Source organism: Macaca thibetana, chromosome 1 (genome assembly GCF_024542745.1).
Source record: "Macaca thibetana thibetana isolate TM-01 chromosome 1, ASM2454274v1, whole genome shotgun sequence".
Taxonomy (NCBI): domain Eukaryota; kingdom Metazoa; phylum Chordata; class Mammalia; order Primates; family Cercopithecidae; genus Macaca; species Macaca thibetana.
This window is the reverse complement of record NC_065578.1, coordinates 26700392-26720053: the sequence shown is the minus strand read 5'-3', so window position 1 is coordinate 26720053 and position 19662 is coordinate 26700392. Positions and strand designations below refer to the sequence as shown.

At 43.2% G+C, this 19662-nt stretch overlaps 2 protein-coding genes across 5 annotated transcripts in view; both read right to left on the bottom strand.

Moving 5' to 3' along the window:
- PPP1R8 (protein phosphatase 1 regulatory subunit 8) overlaps window positions 1–19662 on the bottom strand; it is a 183422-nt gene that overhangs the window by 85257 nt on the left and 78503 nt on the right. The window lies entirely within an intron of this gene.
- FAM76A (family with sequence similarity 76 member A) overlaps window positions 4007–19662 on the bottom strand; it is a 38738-nt gene continuing 23082 nt past the window's right edge. For 2 of the 4 annotated variants that reach the window (XM_050795842.1, XM_050795830.1), the window contains 4 exons: window positions 19297–19383; window positions 12149–12284; window positions 7487–7588; window positions 4007–6628 (listed from right to left, as the gene is read on the bottom strand). In XM_050795842.1, coding sequence (XP_050651799.1) covers window positions 6542–6628; window positions 7487–7588; window positions 12149–12284; window positions 19297–19383 — 412 coding nt within the window. In that variant the 3' untranslated portion in view covers window positions 4007–6541. The remainder of the gene's footprint in view (window positions 6629–7486; window positions 7589–12148; window positions 12285–19296; window positions 19384–19662) is intronic. The other 2 variants (XM_050795846.1, XM_050795836.1) reach the window with 1 other exon arrangement.

The following is a 19662-nucleotide window of genomic DNA, read 5'->3' as shown; positions in this document are numbered from 1 at the left end:
TCGAGGCTGCAGTAAACTATGATCATGCCACTGCACTCTAGCTTGAGCAACAGAGCGAGATCTGACTTTTTGTTTTTTTTTTTTTTTTAGACTGAGTCTCCCTCCGTCACCAGGCTGGAGTGCAGTGGCGCAATCTGGGCTCACTGCAACTTCTGACTCTCTGGTTCAAGTGATTCTCCTGCCTCAGGTTCCTGAGTAGCTGGGATCACAGGAATGTGCCACCACGCCCAGCTAATTTTTTTTTTTTTTTTTTTTTTTTTTTTTTTTGAGATGGAGTCTCGCTCTGCCGCCCAGGCTGGAGGTGCAGTGGCTCGATCTCAGCTCACCGCAAGCTCCGCCTCCTGGGTTCACGCCATTCTCCTGCCTCAGCCTCCTGAGTAGCTGGGACTACAGGCGCCCGCCACCACACTCAGCTAATTTTTTGTATTTTTTTAAATAGAGACGGGGTTTCACCGTATTAGCCAGGATGGTCTCGATCTCCTGAACTTGTGATCTGCCCGCCTCGACCTCCCAAAGTGCTGGGATTACAGGCGTGAGCCACCGCGCCCAGCCGACGCCCAGCTAATTTTTGTTTATTTAGTAGAGAGAGAGTTTCACCACGTTGACCAGAATGGTCTCAATCTCCTGACCTCATGATCCACCTGCCTCAGCCTCCTGAAGTGCTGAGATTTCGGGTGTGAAACGCCGCGCCTGGCTGAGATCTGACTCTGAAAACAAACAAACGAACAAAACAAAAAACAAAAACAAAAACACTTCTATATGTATTATTTAATCCTCACAGCAACTCTAAGGTAAGTAGAGACAGGAAGTTTCCACTTCAGGCAGCCTGACATCATAGCACTACATGGTCTCACTTTTCAAATAGGGTTGATAATTTGCTGGAGGGACAGCCTGGCAAGCCCTGGTAGTCGGAGAAGTCATGGATTCCAGTAATAGCTAAGAAGTATGAACTACTTTCCCCCAAAAGGTAATTTTTATTGCTATCTTCAAAATCCAGAGGTTCACACAATCGTTACTCAATCCTGCTGGCCAAAAGTCAATGTGGTAGCTAGCCTCCAAGGTGGACCCTTGATATCATCTTCTGGTATTAATGTACCTGGACAGTCTCTTCCCACATCAAAGTGTCAGTAACTTGACCACTGTAACCAATAGGCTATTGCAGAAATTATGGAGTGTGATGTCTGAAGGTAGGACATGAAGGACATTATAGCTTGCTCTCTGTGATCTGGCTTAGTTCCAAAACCCATTCCCTGAGTGGCAGATTGTATTTTATAAGATGGTCAGCACAAGAGCCTCCACCTCATATGCTCTTCTACTTTGTTGTCCTCTGTCCTGTGAAACGGCCGTATATGCAAAGTGACCTCCAAATGCCAAGAAGCCAAGAAGCCAAAGGAGGAGGCAGACAAATCCAATTTGTCAGTATTGGTTGATTTACTGAGGGAACTTACAGACAAACGCATAGTCTTGGGCAGCCACAAGACAGGTAGATTTCTGTGCTGTTACTCCCCAGACCCAAAGCTTATATGCCGTAGTGAATAGGTATACATGTTCTAGGAAGCCAGTTAATTAAAGGCAATCCTCCAGGACAGGCAGAAGTGCCATATGCATCATAATTTGTGCAATTAACATCAAGGCTGACATGTTCTTACACCAGGGACAGTAAATAAAGTAGAAACCAGCTAATTTTTGTATTTTTAGTAGAGATGGGGTTTCGCCATGTTGGCCAGGCTGGTCTACGAACACTTGACCTCGTGATCTGCCCACGTCGGCCTCCCAAAGTGCTGGGATTACAGGCGCGAACCACTACTCCTGGCCTGTTTATACTATTTTCTTACCCTAAGTGGTTTTAAAGGCTGAGTAAATGAGTCAATTAAGATAATTCACACAATAAAGGTAGTCATAAAAATAGCCTACAAAATAGGCGGGGTGTGGTGGCTCACACCTGTAATCCCAGCACTTTGGGAGGCCGAGGTAGGCAGATCACTTGAGGTCAGAAGTTCGAGACCAGCCTGGCCAACATGATAAACCCTGTCTCTACTAAAAATACAAAAATTAGCCGGGCTTGGTGGCGGGCACCTATAATCCCAGCTACTTGAGAGGCTGAGGCTAGAGAATTGCTTGAACCAGGGAGGCGGAGGTTGCAGTGAGTCGAGATTGCACCACTGCACTCCAGCCTGGGTGACAGAGCGAGACTCCATCTCAGAAAAACCAAAAACAAAAAAACAAAAACAGGCCAGGCACAGTGGCTCATGCCTGAAATCCTAGCACTTTGGGAGGCCAAGGCAGGTGGATCACCTGAGGTTAGGAGTTCAAGACCAGCCTGGCCAACATGGCATAACCCTGTGTCCACTAAAAATACAAAAATTAGCTGGGCATGGTGGCGCATGCCTATAATCCCAGCTACTTGGGAGGGTGAGGCACAATAATCACTTGAACCCAGGAGGCAGAGGTTGCAGTGAGCCGAGATGGCACCACTGCACTCCAGCCTGGGTGACAGAGCAAGAGTCTGTCTCAAACTAAAATAAAAACAAAAACAAAAACATAACCTACAAAATAAAACTATCTTCAACTTATTCTGAGAAAATTAGCTTTGAGTTTATAGAATGACCAGGATGTAACAGTGACAGTGTCTGAAAGGCACTTCTCATTTTAAAACCTACTGGCTCTAGGGTTTCAAAGGGATGCATTCCTCTCCTTGTGAGATGACATTTCAAAAAGCTTTCACTCATACTTCATGAAGATTCATTCTGTATTATGTTTTGAATAATAAGAATAAAAATCAAGGAACATGGCTGGGCATGGTGGCTCATACCCGGGTAATCCCAGCTCTTTGGGAGGCCAAGGTGGGAGGATCACCTGAGTCCAGGAGTTCAAGACCAGTCTGGGCAACATACTGAGACCTCATCTCTACAAAAAATAAACAAAATTAGCTAGGAATGGTGGTACACACCTGTAGTCCAAGCTACTTGGGAGGCTGAGGTGGAAGGATCAATTGAGCCTGGGAGGTCAAAGCGGCAGTGAGCCGAGATCACATCACTGAACTCTGGCATAAGTGAGAGAGAAAGGCTGTCTCAAAAAAATTTTTTTTGGCCAGGTGCAGTGGCTCACACCTGTAATCCCAGCACTTTGGGAGGCCAAGGGCAGGTGGATTACCTGTCAGGAGTTCGACACCAGTCTGGCCAACATGGTGAAATCCTGTCTCAACTAAAAATACAAAAAAATTAGCCAAATGTGGTGGTGCGCACCTGTAATCCCAGCTACTTGGGAGGTTGAGGCTGGAGAATCGCTTGATCCCGGGAGGTGGAGGTTGCAGTGAGCCAAGATCATGCCACTGCACTCCAGCCTGGGCAACAGAGCATGACTCCGTCTCAAAAAAAATTTTTTTTCTTCTTTTTAAATCAAGGAACAATGGTGGTGTGGTGGTGTCCAATATTCCACTAAATGGAAGCCCCATAAAGACAGTAACTTGTTTTTGTCACTGCTGTAACTGCATTGCCTAGCACAGTGCCTATCACATGAGCACTTAAACTGGGTAAATAGAATCACCAAGAGGCTCAGTGTGGTAGCTCATGCCTGCAATCCCAGCACTTTGGGAGGCTGAGGTGGGCGGATGGCTTGAGCCCAGGAGTTGGAGACCAGCCTGGATGGCAAAACCCTATCTTTACAAAAAATACAAAAATTAGCTGGGTATGGTGGTGTGCATCTGTAGTCCCAGCTACTTGTGAGGCTGAGGTGGGAGAATCCCCAGGAAGTCAGGGCTCAGTGATCCACTTGCCACTGCACTCGAGCCTGGATGACTGAGGGAGACTCTTGTCTCAAAACAAAGTCATAGAAGAGAGAAAGAGAATGAGTTTATTCTCTAATGGACAGGAAATTCCCAATTAGCAGTTAGGCTTTTAATTTTTTAAGTCTACAAGCAAGACAAACTTTTCTAGGCTGAAGGGGATAATGGGGTATGTCTATTGGTAAATCAGCAAGAAATAAAAACAAAACCCAACAATTACACTTGAGTCAATATGAATTTTTATTAACACACATTTGTCAAAGTCTGTACAAACCAAAACATTCCTGTTTTAAAATGTCCATTATTACAAACATACAAAGAAACAAAAGGTGTTACCAAAAGTTAGCTACTCAATTTCATGGTAAAACAGTGTCATGATCTTTAAAAATCAAAATTTCAAGACTGAGGTTTCTTCTTTCCCTTTTTGGAACTTATGGAAAGTTAGAAAATGTGTGAATTTACTTTATATTAAATGCCAAGACCTTAAAAAAAGATTTAGTATAAAACTAAATATGTTTTTATATTGTCATACATCATGTAACAGAATTTCAGTCCTCAAAATAAAATTAAAAAAAAAAAACACCATGACTGTCATTTCCCCCAAATTTTTCTCCCATAGTCAGTGCAAATGCATCTGAAAAATATTATGACAGTTTATCTTTACCTAAAAGTTTCTCATTCAAAAACTTTACAAAACTATTTAGCACTGCCATTTCCCTTGCTTAGAAGGGAAAATTATATCCCCTAGTAGGGTGATATATAAGCGACATGGTCCACTGTATCCCTTATCAGAAGGAAACCACCATTTCCACATCTCTGTCCAATTATGTGTAGGACTCCATTTATGAGAATGCTATCACAAATTATAGAGCATCTGCTTCCAGGAAACGCCTAGAAGTTAAATTTAGTGCTACAATTTTTTGGTAGACTGAGGTACAAATGTTATCTGCCCTTATTATTATTTCTAACTTTAGTACCCCCTGCATAAATGATTCTAGGATAGTTGGTTTTGTTGTTTCATGGCACACATGACACACCCTAATTCCTTTCACAAACATCACAAAGAGGACCTGAGAGTATGCCTAGAAATGTAAATCTATCCCCTTTCCTGGAAAAGTAAATCCATGTGCCTACAGGGTTAAGAAGGGAAGACAGGCAGGGCACACATAACTCTGCTTGAGGCAAAGTGCTTCTGAGAAGCACCTGTTTTCAATACATATCCATGAAAAGCAGGGAGTGTATGGGCTCGGGTGGGTGAGGAGTGGGGAGAAGGTACAGTGATACCACTTTTCCCAATCAGACTCAGAGTCCTTACTAGAGCAGCTCATGCTGACCCCCAAAATTCTCTGTAGTTCAAATAATATTTTTTTTTTTTTTTCTTTTTTTTGAGACAGAGTCTCACTCCATTGCCCAGGCTGCAGTGCAGTGTTGCGATTTCAGCTCATTGCAACCTCCACCTCCTGGGTTCGAGCAATTCTTCTGCCTCAGTCTCCTGGGTAGCTGGGATTACAGGTCCGCACACCAGTCCCGGCTAATTTTTGTATTTTTTTTTTTAGTAGAGATGGAGTTTCACCATGTTGGCCAGGATGGTTTCAAACTCCTAACCTCAAATGATCCACCCGCCTCGGCCTCCCAAATTGCTGGGATCACAGGCGTGAGCCACTGCGCCTGGCCATATTATTCCATTTTTAATCTGTTCATGTAAAAAAAAAAGTTCTCTGACAGCAGCCCAGTATGACAACTGATATAAGCAAATAAAGGATTTTATTTTTTAAAGAAGTGGCAGTGTTCAAATTTAAAATCAATCACATAAAACAATCAGGAAAAGGGTGGGGAGAGAAGTGTCCAGTACAACCTGGACAACCTTGCTTTCTGCCCTTACTTAAAAAGACAGACGGTTCAAATCTTTGCTACCTCCCTTAAGTATCTCCATAAATGCTCTTCCAAGAAATCCTCCAAAAGGCACTTAGCTCCATACTTATGCATTGAATTGTTTCACCTTAGCAATGTTTTTAAGACTCCAAGGTAACAAAAAAGAAAATATCTGATTATTTTACTAAAAGCTAGTGAATAGGACTGTTTTTTTTCAAGAGGCATCACTTTTACAAGAACTAGCTAGGCTACCATTATTCCTTTATCAAGAAAAAGTTTCTTTTTTAAAAAATAAATAAAACTCTGGCTATACATAGTACAAAGTTCATACATAATACATCTGGAAAAAAACCCAAGAGTATACCCTGAAGCAAAAGGTTTATTGGAGAGAGAAAGCCTCTTCCATTATACCAAGTCTGAAGGTGGCAGTTTTCAAAGTTCAGAGGGTGGCAGTGATATATAATTAATGCCAAACAGTTTGCTCATGGGTATGGCAGGATGCAATGATGGACCAAAAAAAAAAAACAAAAAAAAAAACAAAAAACCATTCTGCACATTATACTGAGCAGTGACCACCACAAAAAAAAAAAAAAAAAAAAAAAAAAAAAAGAACCAAAATAGAGAGAGAAGAGGAAGAAGAAAAAGAAAAGTCCTAATAGTGAGAGAAACAGAGTGAGCTTGAAATCCCAAACACTCAAGCATGCAGTCTAACACAGCACAAACCAGGTGTTTCCATTCAGCCCACTGCAATCGCACAAAGAAGGATAACTGTAATAAAATAGAGATTTCTTAAGAAAGCTTGCAATTCCCACAGAACAGCCAGGTCTCCAACCCTAACCCTGGACAACTCCATTTGCTGTTGCTATGGAGCCTCCTTGAGGTGTGTCATGGAGAGGTTATAGCTCCTGACTTCTCTGACTTCTTGCTCTTGGACAAGGCAGCTGCCTGCTTCAGGAGCTCTCGGTTTTTGGCCTAAAGAAAAAAAAATCAGTGTAAGAAGGATGTTTTAAACAGGATATAATGTTTTTTCATGCAGAATAAGTGCACATGCTAAGGCAGACGATGTGGAGGGTCAGAAAGAGACAAACAATTCTAGAGGTGGAAAACAACAGGAAGTTCTAGGGCTTGACACTTGGTTCAGGAAAAAAAAGTATTTGCCAGAGGTTAATCAGTGTACCTCAATCTCTTGGGACCCACTGTTACAAAGGGATGCTTTATGCAATACAAACTGTGGAGTGACTTCATGAGCTGGATAAACAGAATCTATAATTCAGACATCTGGAATCACATCTGGTTTATTCAAAAATCAAAGAACACACTTAATATTTCTACTGTTTTTGAGGGGGAAAAGATCAGAACACATCCAAGAGTGAAACAATACAAAGTATCTACAGGCTGGGCATGGTGGCTCACGCCTGTAATCCTAGCACTTTGTGAGGTTGAGGTGGGAGGATCGCTTGAAGCCAGGAGTTCAAGACTAGCTGAGGCAATACAGCGAGAGCCCATCTCTGCAAAAAAATTTAAAAATAAATTAGTGGGATAGGGTGGTATATGGCTGTGGTCTTCGCTACTTGGAAGGTTGAGGTGGGAGGATCACCAGAGCCTGGGAGGTTGAGGCTGCAGTGAGCCATGATCATGCCACTGCTCTCCAGCCTGGGTGACAGAGAAAGAACCTGTCTCAAAAAAAAAAAAAAAAAATCTAAAAAGGGGATTAACATGATTTGTCAATACTTTGAGAAAAAAATAAATCTATGAGATGATCACTTAAAATAGAATCAGCTAGGTATACCAGGTAGGTACACAATTTTAGCATGTAAAATAAGCAGTCACCTGCAATTGTTCTGTGACTTCTTTGTGGGTTTTCTCCATCTGGTTCATTTTGGCTCTCATCTGCGATTCCTGGTACTGAAAATCAGCCTTCAACTCTGTAATCTGAGGGAAACAAGGCAGAGTAACCAGAATAAATTTCTGTGCAATAAAAAAAATTTGCTTTCAGAGAGCTAAATGGTCACCCAAATTAATGAAACCCAGGGCTCTCCTGCAGATCCATATCTAAATCAAAGCCAGGGAGTTCCACACTCTCTTTTCTCCTAAAGCTTTCCTAAAAATTACACAAAGTCCTGAACTAACATTTCTGAATATCTGAGAATAATAGCTGCTACCAATTACTGAACTTTTACTATGTTGTAGAAAAACTGATTACTTCAGCAGATCTTTATGATAACATTGTGAGGGTAGTAGTCCCATTTTATAGAGGAGAAAACTGATCTTTAGAAAGAGTTAAGTAGGCCGGGCGCGGTGGCTCACGCTTGTAATCCCTGCACTTTGGGAGGCCGAGGCGGGCGGATCACGAGGTCAGGAGATCGAGACCATTCTGGCTAACACGGTGAAACCCCGGCTCTACTAAAATACAAAAAATTAGCCGGGCGCGGTTGTGGGCGCCTGTAGTCCCAGCTACTCGGGAGGCTGAGGCAGGAGAATGGCGCGAACCCGGGAGGCGGAGCTTGCAGTGAGCCGAGATGGTGCCACTGCACTCCAGCCTGGGCGACAGAGTGAAGACTCCGCCTCAAAAAAAAAAAAAAAAAAAAAAAAAAAAGAAAGAGTTAAGTAATGTGGCCAAGATCATATACAAAGTTAGCAAGGGGCAGAGCTAGATTTCAAATCCCAGACCCTCTTCTGAATAGCTGACTACTATTCAAGGAAATTCTAAATCAGAGAGGTGATGTGTGAGCTGAGCTTTGAGATGTAGTAACAATAGGCACATAAGGTGAGCAGGAGGGCATCTAAACAGAGAACAGTATAGGCACAGACAGATAAATGTGAGATAACAGAGATTATCTGGATGGCTGATGAGGTTGGAGAGATGGGCAGCTATTATGCTAAAGAGCCTGTATTCCAAGCTGAGGAGTGTGACCTTGATCCTGAAAGCTTTGGGAAACAATCTATTTGTTTTTGCTCCTTTAAAAACCCTAACTCTGGGCCAGACACGGTGGCTCATGCCTGTAATCCTAGCACTTTGGAAGGCCAAAAGGGTGGAACACTTAAGCTCAGGAGTTTGAGACCAACATGGACAACATGGTGAAACGCCATGTCTACAAAAAAAAAAAAAAAAAAAGACAAAAATTAAAATAGCTGGGCGTGGTACTGTGCGCCGCAGTCCCAGCTACTTAGAGGACTGAGGTGGGAGGATCACTTGAGCCAGGGAAGTTGAGTTTACAGTGAGCTGAGATTGCACCACTGCCCAACAGCCTGGGCAACAGAGCAAGCCCCTGTCTCAAAAAAATAAAAATAATAAATAAATAAAAACTCTATCTCTGCAAAGCAGTAGAAACAAGTGTTCATCTTGTCCCTGTTTTACCGAAATCCTTTTATGTGCCATTCTGATCTAGTCCATAGAGAGAATATACTTGGGCCATTTTCACTTGACAGTCATGTAGTTATGTGAAAGAACACAGATCTCTTCCCATGAATTTCCACCTTCCTAGCAGGAGAAAGCATAGCACAGTAGAAAGAACAGTAGAGTCAGAAAGATTTCCAGTCTCTTGTTCCGCCATTTACTAGCTGTATGGTTTGGACATATTAACCTCTTTGGGTCTGTTTCCTCATCTGTAAAATGAGGTAGAAATTACATGAATGCAAGAAAGGAATTTACATCAATGTCTTAGCTATTCAGAATGAATCACAGCATTCTGAACTTGGCACAAGACTAAACATAAAGAGCCAGGGGAGGGAATTAGAAACCCCTAAGAAGAAAAATACTGGAGGCATTCTTCATCTATGAAATGATTATAACAATTCCTACCTCAAAGACTTTTTTTTTTTTTTTGAGACGGAGTCTTGCTGTGTTGCCCAGGCTAGAGTGCAGTGGCACAATCTTGGTTCACTGCAAGCTCCACCTCCCGGGTTCACGCCATTCTCCTGCCTCAGCCTCCTGAGTAGCTGGGACTACAGGCACCTGCCACCACTCCCGGCTAATTTTTTGTATTTTTAGTAGAGATGGGGTTTCACCATGTTAGCCAGGATGGTCTCGATCTCCCGACCTCATGATCCACCCACCTCGGCCTCCCAAAGTTCTAGGATTACAGGCATGAGCAACCAAGCCCGGCCTCAAAGGCTTATTATAAGAATAAACAGGCTGGGTGTGGTAGCTCATGCCTGTAATCCCAGCACTTTGGGAGGCCGAGGCGAGCGGGTCACTTGAGGTCAGGAGTTCAAGACCAGCCTGGCCAACATGGTGAGACCCCCATCTCTATGAAAAATACAAAGATTAGCTGGCCCTGGTGCCACGTGCCTGTAATCCAAGCCACTCAGGAGGTTGAGGCAGGAGAATCACTTGAACCCAAGGAGGTAGAGGTTGCAGTGAGCAGAGATTGCGCCACTGCACTCCAGCTTGGGTGACAGAGAGAGACCCTGTCTCAAACAAAAACAAAAACCAGCCAGGCATGGTGGCGGGCACCTGTAGTCCCAGCTACTCAGGAGGCTGAGGAATGAGAATTGCTTAAACCCAGGAGTCAGAGGTTGCAGTGAGCTGAGATCGCACCACTGCACTCCAGCCTGGGTTACAGAGCAAGACTCTGTCTTTAAAGAAAAAAAAAAAAAAAAGGAATAAATGAGTTAATACATATAAAGCACTTAAAACAGAGTCAGGCATGAAGTTATATCCAATAAAAGTTAGCTATTATTATTATAATATTAAGGCAAAATGAGATATTATTTTTTGTTTGTTTTTGGAGACAGGGTCTGGCTCTGTCACCCACAGGCTGGAGTGCAGTGGTATGATCACGGCTCACCACAGCCTTGACCTCCCGGGCTGAGGTGATCCTCCCACCTTAACCTCCCAAGTAGCTGGGACCATAGGTGCACACCATCAAGCCCTGCTAATTTTTGTATTTTTTTGCAAAGATGAGGTTTCACCAATGGCCCAGGCTGGTCTTGAATTCCTGGGCTCAAGCAATCTGCCTGCCTTAGCTTCCCAAAGTGTTGGGATTACAGGTGTGAGCCACTGCACCCAGCCTAAAAATGAGATACTATTTAGAAAACCTGAAAACAAGATAAGAGACATGAATCAGAGTAAGAATGTAAAAAAGGAAGATAACTATCAGACCGTAATAAGACTGGTCTTATTCTGAAGATATTAATGTGAAGATATTAGAAATATAAGGTAGAAGATATTCTGATGTGAAAATAAAATACTAACACTGAGGCCAGGCGCAGTGGCTCACGCCTGTAATCCCAACACTTTGGGAGGATGAAGCAGGCAGATCACTTGAGATCAAGAGTTTGAGACCAGCCTGGCCAGCACGGTGAAACCCCGTCTGTACTGAAAATAGAAAAATTAGTCAGGCATGGTGGCGGGCACCCGTAATCCTAGCTACTTGGGAGGCTGAGGTAGGAGAATCGCTTGAACTCGAGAGGTAGAGGTTGCAGTGAACCTGGGCAACAGAGACTCTGTCTCAAAAAACAAAAAATGAAAAAAAGAATATTAATACTGAAGATAAATTAAGATTAAAATATTAACATATTAAAGATGGGTCACTTAGTAACAGACTTGTTAGCAGTGGAATCACAGTGACGTAAGAGTCATGGCAGAAGGCCCACGTGAACACTGTTCAGGGAAGAGGAAGAACTGGCCCGTGAACTTTGCGTATTATTGTCCCACAGACATGGCCATCCCCATAATAAGAGAAGAAGACATTAGGTTCTTTTAGCTGGACAGAATCGAACATTCCAGTTAATAACTACCTCCTCTTGTCCCAACTCTATGCTTATTCAGCACCTTCTGATTACAGCCTCTCCAGGTAGCTCATGCCAAGAACAGTGTGCTGTTACATGCTCCGCTGTGAACTGAGATGTGAACACTGTTTTTTTTAATACATTGTCTCTATAAGCTCAGTTAACAAATGTCCTCTCTGAGGCCAGGGGCAGTGGCTCACGTTTATAATCCTAGCACTTTGGGAGGCCGAGGTGGAAGGATCACGTAAGACCAGGAGTTCAAGACCAGTCTGGGCAACATAATAAGTCCATGTCTCTACAAAAAAATTTTTTAAATTGACCGGGTACAGTGGCACATGCCTGTAGTCCCAGCTACTCAGGGGGCTGAGATGGGAGGACTGCCTGAGCCTGGAAGGTAGAGACTGCAGTAGCCATGATCGTGCCACTGCACTCCAGCCACTCCAGCCAGGGTGACACAGCTGAGACCCTGTCTCAAAAACAAAACAAAACAAAATAAAATGTCCTCTCTGAGAAACGGAAGCTGCAAGTACTGAGAAAAATCCGTTTTTTGAGCCCAATTGACTGGAGTAATGCCATCCCAAGAGTCATCTTGGCAGACAACCAGCCTCTCCCCAGGATATCCCAACCTTGACATAGGCTCTCAAAGTGTCAATGTTAAGTACCCAACAAACATCAGTTTTAAAAAATTATCATCATGTCCCATACCACATTTCTCACCCTCACATCATTCTGGTCAGAGAGGAATAAAATAAACCATACCTTCTTCTCTTTCTCTAAAATCATTTGATCCTTTTGATGCAACATCTTCTTCAGGGTAGCCACTTCTTCCTTCAGTTGGGCAATGATGACAAAGTGGTCAGTGCCTGGTGAGTCCAGAGCCAGGTCTGGGGAGAAGCTAGATTTGAAAATCAGGGGAAAATATTGTAACTTGGATGGATAAACTTTTCCCTACCTGAGGATGCATCCTAGACTACTTGACTGCAAGCTCCTCAAGAGCAGGAATCCTAGCATCAAGCACATTGCACCACACATGCTGGGCTCAACGGCACTTGCTGAACTGAACTGCAGAGGTAAGGTGGCCATCAGATAACTCTACAAACCAAAGCTACAACCCAGCAGCATCCCTGCAGCATCTTCTCTCACATTTAGGACTAAAATAAATGCCACATCCCAAGAGCTAAGGATACTGTTTCAGGTTCCTTGAAGATCCCCAATGATGTACTAGAAAAACAATCCTAATTTTTGTGATTAGATAAATTCCTTAGAATTCCAGATAAATTATAAACTGTGAGCTCATGCATTTTTCTTTAATGCTCCACTCAGAGCTCGTCTTTCAGGGCCTTGTCTTCTGTCTCAAAGCACCACAATGCAGTCAGTGTATCTGCCGAGAAGCTGCTGGATTCCCACCCAGGAGCAGTCAGTTCTTTTTCAAAAAAGATGAAACAGGAATGAAGCCAGCTTCCCCTACACTACAAATGGCCTGCAGATTGTCATTTCCAATATCAGGAATTTGGTAACATTGCATTAGGAAAGGAACCAAGAGGTGGCAAATTCCAGAGTCACACCACAACTTGGGCTTTCAACAGATTCCTCCCAATAACAGCATTGGAGCACTCCATTTTGTCCAAGTGCCAGGTGGACTCTATGTCCTTTTAGCAGAGCCTCTTAAGAAGGGACAGTTTGGGGCCGGACGCGGTGGCTCAAGCCTGTAATCCCAGCACTTTGGGAGGCCGAGACGGGCGGATCATGAGGTCAGGAGATCGAGACCATCCTGGCTAACATAGTGAAACCCCGTCTCCACTAAAAAATACAAAAAACTAGCCGGGCGAGGTGGCGGGCGCCTGTAGTCCCAGCTACTCGGGAGGCTGAGGCAGGAGAATGGCGTAAACCTGGGAGGCGGAGCTTGCAGTGAGCAGAGATACGGCCACTGCACTCCAGCCTGGGTGATAGAGCGAGACTCCGTCTCAAAAAAAAAAAAGAAGGGACAGATGGCCGGGCACGGTGGCTCACGCCTGTAATCCCAGCACTTTGGGAGGCCGAGGTGGGTGGATCACAAGGTCAGAAGATCGAGACCAGGGTGAAACCCCGTCTCTACTAAAAATACAAAAAATTATCCGGGCACGGTGGCGGGCGCCTGTAGTCCCAGCAACCCAGGAGGCTGAGGCAGGAGAATGGCGTGGACCATGAATCTGTGAGGCAGAGCTTGCAGTGAGCTGAGATCGCGCTGCTGCACTCCAGCCTGGGGGACAGAGCGAGACTCCATCTCAAAAAAAATAAAAAGGGACAGTTTTAGGCCGGGCTCGGTGGCTCATGCCTATAATCCCAGCACTTTGGGAGGCCAAGGCAGGCGGATCACCTGAGGTCGGGAGTTAGAGACCAGCCTGACCAACATGGAGAAACCTCGTTTCTACTAAAAATACAAAATTAGCTGGGTGTGGTGGTGCATGCCTGTAATCCCAGCTGCTCGGGAGACTGAGGCAGGAGAATCTCTTGAACCCGGGAGGCGGAGGTTGCAGTGAGCCAAGATTGCGCCTTTGCACTCCAGACTGGGCAACAAGAGCAAACTCCGTCTCAAAAGAAAAAAAGAAAGAAAAAGAAGGGATAGTTTCACGAAATCTGCAAAACCCCAAAATCATATGTACAATCTCGTCTACACATATAATAGGTGGTTTTTAGAGTGAGGATCCATAGCTTTCAATGGCCAGTCACAAATGCCTCAGACTCAAAACAAGTTAAGGAATCACTGCCAAGAGGGTCAAATCCTGTTCTCTAGAGAGTTCCCAAAGAACGCTCTTTACTTTTCCCAGGACAATCTTTGAAGTAAAACACAAACCTGTTTTTCCTAAGCAGACACTGGAATACTCATTCTCAACTCCCTAGATATAGCAACAACTCACAGTTCTTATATCCTAAACCACGTCTAAGAGCCAACATTTCTCTACACAGGAAGAAACTCCAAATAGCAAGCCTAACCAGTGGACAAACTACCTCACAGTTACCAAGTCAAACATTTCTATGGCTAGAATAGGAAGATATAGATATTCGACAAGAATATTCCTACCCTCCTCTCAGTCTACATGAAGCATATGAGAAGACTGTCAGAGGAAGAATGAATCAATGTTCTCATTACTAATGAATGGATGGAATTACCGCGTAACAAAAATAAATGCAAAATCATAAAACAAGGCACGCAGGAGAAAGTACTGAAAGGAACTATTACCATTTCTACTAGTTTCAGATCTGGAAGCACCCTTATAGCTGCAGTCTCACATCTGTTTCAATACCTGCTAAGGACCTGTCTTTCTTCAACTGAATAGAGTCTATTTAAACCCATAACTAGAGTAATGAGCTAACGTAAGTAACTTTTTGCTGTCCCCAAACTCCTAATGCCCTATCCTTCCTGCTTCTTGTGAGAGGATTCCCCCCATACCAATAAATAGTTGACAAAACCCATCCTTTCTATCCTGTGTTAGGAACTGGCCTCACTCTCTCTTTTTTTCTTTTCTTTTTTTTTTTTTTTGAGACAGAGTTTCACTCTTGTTGCCTAGGCTGGAGTGCAATGGTGTGATCTCGGCTTACCACAACCTCCGGCTCACCACAACTTCTGCCTCCCAGGTTCAAGTGATTCTCCTGCCTCAGCCTCTCAAGTACCTGGGATTACAGGCATGCGCCACCACACCTGGCTAATTTTTGTATTTTTAGTGGAGACAGCATTTCTCCATGTTGGTCAGGCTGGTCTCGAACTCCCGACCTCAGATGATCCACCCGCCTCAGCCTCCCAAAGTGCTGGGATTACAGGCGTGAGCCACTACGCCCAGCCCTCACTCTCTAATTCCTGGTTCAGTAAGAACTGCTAGAAATGAAAAAAGATGGCTAGGGTAACAAGGCAAAAAAACCAGTCTCTTTCCTAATGGCTCCAATGACAGGGAACTACTACTTCTCCAGAAAAACTGTCTTTTACAAAAGCTCATAATGTAAGAACAATTTTCTTGGGTTGAGCCAAAACCTGCCTCTCTATAACCCTACATATTGGTCCTGAGACTGTCCTCAAAGGCTATACAGATTAAGTCTAATCTTCCAGGCACATTTCAGGGGAGGATAAAATGAAACTATGAGTTAAAAAAAAGAATGTCCTTTAGCAACAGTAAACCACAAGCTGTGCCTGAGTGCCACCAGCTGTTGCTGCTGCTTTTTTGATTGCCTATGGAACAACAAACAAGCATGATTAAAAAGTAGCCAGTGTATTTTCTAGAGGGAAGAAAACTAGAAATTAACTTAGATTTTCCTAAAATTGAAAAGTTTTTGTCACAATTTCAACAAACAAATTAGGACACATTGAGACAGAGACTGTGGATTTTGTAGGATACTTAGAAAAAAAAGACTAAAGCATCTTATTATAAAGCCATTTTTGAAAGCTAAAATGTGTTCTGTCTGAACAAAATGGAAGGCTAATGGATAAAGAAAAAGAGGAGGAAAAATAATCAAACATACCTCAGTATTAAATAAGTAAGAGAAGATAATGTGGTAGTATAGAAAAGTCAATGAAAAACCATTAGGCAGCAATTTGCAGAAAACATGGGGAATAAAAATAAAAGAATAAGAGCATAAATTTAAAAGTATATGAATATTTTAGGGGCTGAGTGTGGTGGCTCATGCCTATAATCCCAGCATGTTGGGAGGCCAAACCAGGAGGATCACTTGAGGCCAGGAGTTTAAGACTCTGTCTACAAAAAAAAATTAGCTGAGTGTGGTGGCATGTACCTGTAGTCCCAGCTATTTGGGAGGCTGGGGTGGGAGGATCATTTGAGTCCAGAAGGTCAAGGCTGCAGTGAGCCATGATCGCGCCACAGCACTCCAGCCTGGGTGACAAAGTGAGACCTTGTCTCAAAAGAAAAAAAAAAAAAAGCCAGGCATAGTGGCTCATTCTTGTAATCCCAGCACTTTGGGAGGCCAACGTAGGAGGATCGCTTGAGCCCAGGAGTTCAGGACTGGCCTGAGTAACATGCTGAAACCCTGTTTCTACAAAAAGTACAAAAATTAGGCGGCATGGTGGTGCACGTCTGTAGTCCCAGCTACTTGGGAGGCTTAGGTGGAAGGATCACTTGAGCCCAGGAGGTCGAGGCTGCAGTGAGCCAAGATCATGCCACTGAACTCCAGCCTGGGCAACAGGGTGAGACCCTGTCTCAAAAAAAAAAAAAAAAAAAAAAGAAAAGAAAAGAAATAGGTAGCCAGTGAAATTTTGGTTTGGATGACATTAAAAAAGGACTGTCAAAAAAAAAAAAAAGTCAGAATGCTTTTTTCAAGGCAAAGTAAATGCAGGGAAAAAAACCCACAAAAAGTAAAGAGGACAGCAAAGTGGAATTTATCTTGTGTTATGAACATTTAAAAACAAGAAAAGCAAACAAGTAGAATAGAATGTTAAAAATGCTAATGCAGAACATTTCAAATGGAATTTATATGGGTATGAAAATAGTTTTTGTGACAGCAGAAAACATTTCCAAATTTTCAAATTATAAATTACTTAGAAAAATAAATTAGCATGTCATTTTAAGGAAAAACTTATCTCTCCTACCTTTTTTTTTTTTTGAGACAGAGTCTCACTGCCTCGGCTCAAGTGCAGTGGCGCAATCATGGCTCACTGCAGCTCAACTTCCCCAGGCTCAGGTGGTCCTCCCACCGCAGCCTCCTGAGTAGCTGGAAGGCACACACCACCATGCCCAGCTAATCTTTGTATGTTTTGTAGAGATGGGGTTTCATCATGTTGCCCAGGCTGGTCTCAAACTCCCGGGTGATTCACTAGCCTTGGCCTCCCAAAGTGCTGGGACTGCATGTGTGAACAACTGTACCTGGTCAAAATGATCATTTAATATCTTTTCTGAAGGACATCATGAAAGACCATGTACCTATGTCAAGGATCAGCTTCCAACCTGAGGAAAACAGCATTGCTGATGACTGGATGCAATAAAACTCTGAACAGAAAACTTGAGTTTTTAGCTTGGTGTATCCATAGCAATGGACAGCAAGAATAGCGGCAGTATCTCAGAAACAAAATAAGCTAATAGAAAGTGAACCTGGCCAGGCGTGGTGGCTCACGCCTGTAATCCCAGCACTTTGGGAGGCCGAGGCGGGCGGATCACGAAGTCAGGAGATCGAGACCATCCTGGCTAACATGGTGAAACCCCGTCTCTACTAAAAATACAAAAAAAAGTTAGCCGGGCGTGGTGGCGGGCACCTGTAGTCCCAGCTACTCAGGAGGCTGAGGCAGGAGAATGGCGTGAACCTGGGAAGTGGAGCCTGCAGTGAGCCAAGATTGCACCACTGTACTCTGGGCAACAAAGCGAGACACCACCTCAAAAAAAAAAAAAAAAAAAAAGTGAACTTTAAGGACTAGTCGGTTAAACTGGAGGATACGAACGAGCTTTTTCCAGGTCATTCAAACACAGCCTGGATCATAAATGAGCACAAAACAGAAATGAATCTAAAGGCATAGGTCTTGGCTTAGGCCTTTATAAAGCAGGGCATTCAAAAAGTTCATTCCTTGAAGTAGTTTTTGCAGGGTCACATGCGCTGGCAGAGGTGATGGACAACCTGTGCCACATCTCTTTCTTCACAAGGGCCAGACTAGCTTCTGAGAGAACAGTAAAGCTGGCCAGAAAGATGATCTTTATGGTTCCTCCCCCCATGTAATCTGACTACCTAAATTAAGCATTCCAGAAGGTTCAATTCAAGAAGTTTAAAATCAATGAAACTAGTTCTAAAAACCTTGTAGAATCTGAAAGCAAGTTAACAAAAAAGGCAATGGGAAAGAATTTTTTGTTTCCCTCTAAATAAAATCAGTCCTGGTAAGCCTATATGCTGGTCTGCTCCTATATCCACTACTGGCTGGGAAAGAGAACTGTGAATGGGTGGAGTTTTCAGAATGGAGATGATTTCAAGGATCTTAGGAAGTGTGTCAGGTGGTTTCACTTCGGGATGCCCAGGCCTGAGGAACAGGAAAATGGTTGGTCCCAAGACTTTTGTTGAGAAGCAGCCCACTGTACCAACACAGATGGGACACTCTGGATATTAGGACCCAAGCAGCTCACAAGAGGAAGTATCACTGAGGAGGGGAGAGGGAAGTGAGGACTAAAAGTATGCATTTAGACTGGCTTGAAATGAAATACAAATATGCAAATGAATCTCATTCTCTCCTGATCCAGAATCTGCGCTGGGCTGGCTTTCTGAATGTTAAGGAAGTATGGATCCTCACAAATTTGGCAACATTGCCTTATTCCCAACCTGTTTTTACCTCTCAAGATCAACTCCTCTTCTGCCTGCAGGAGGACATGGGCACAGATCACAAAGAAAAGCATCCAGCTCTGGACTTCTTAGAATTACTGTAGGGAAGGCCAGGCAAGGTGGCTCCTGCCTGTAATCCCAGCACTTTGGGAGGCTGAGGTGGGTGGATCACTTGAGGCCAGGAGTTTGAGTCAACATGGTGAAACTAAATGTACAAAAATTAGCTGGGCATGGTGGCACCCCTGTAATTCCAACTACTCGGGAGACTGAGGCATGAGAATTGCTTGAATCCAGGAGAGAGGTTGCAGTGAGCTAAAATCGCACCACTGCACTCCAGCCTGAACGACAGAGTGAGACTCTGTCTCTAAAAAAAAAAAACAAAAAGAATTAGGAATTAGTGTAGGGGAATAATTTAGTGGACTGCAGAATTCAACTGCTATTAAATCAAGTTACAAGTTCTTATCTTTTAATGACAAGATTAGATTTATAAACAAATATCAGTACTGCTTACTTATAAGATGCACTGACAGCCATAGACTAATTCCAAGGCAGACCCTAAAACGTATTCCTGTTTCAGGAACTGTGTATGCATGTCAAATGTGTGCGCACACATACTCCAACTGGCTCACCTGTCTCCATTAGTTGTGATTGACTCAAACTTGGACTTTTTCTTTGGGATTTCATTTTGAATTGAAGATGTAGAAAGTGTTTTCTGGCTTTTAATGGCAAAAATAGAGAGACACACATTAGAAATCAAAGATTAACAAAACATCACAATGAAAGTCTGTCAAATAGACCAATGTAAGATAGCAGCTCTACTATGCAAGAGCTAATAATTCTCGATTAATAATCTACCAAGGTGATGATTTTGTAGGCCTGGATGGATGGGTAGCTAGTTTCCACAGGATCAAAAAAAAAAAAAAAAAATTCTTGGCCTTAATTAATTAAATATTACCTGCTTTATTAATAACCATGAGAACAAAAAATCAATAAAA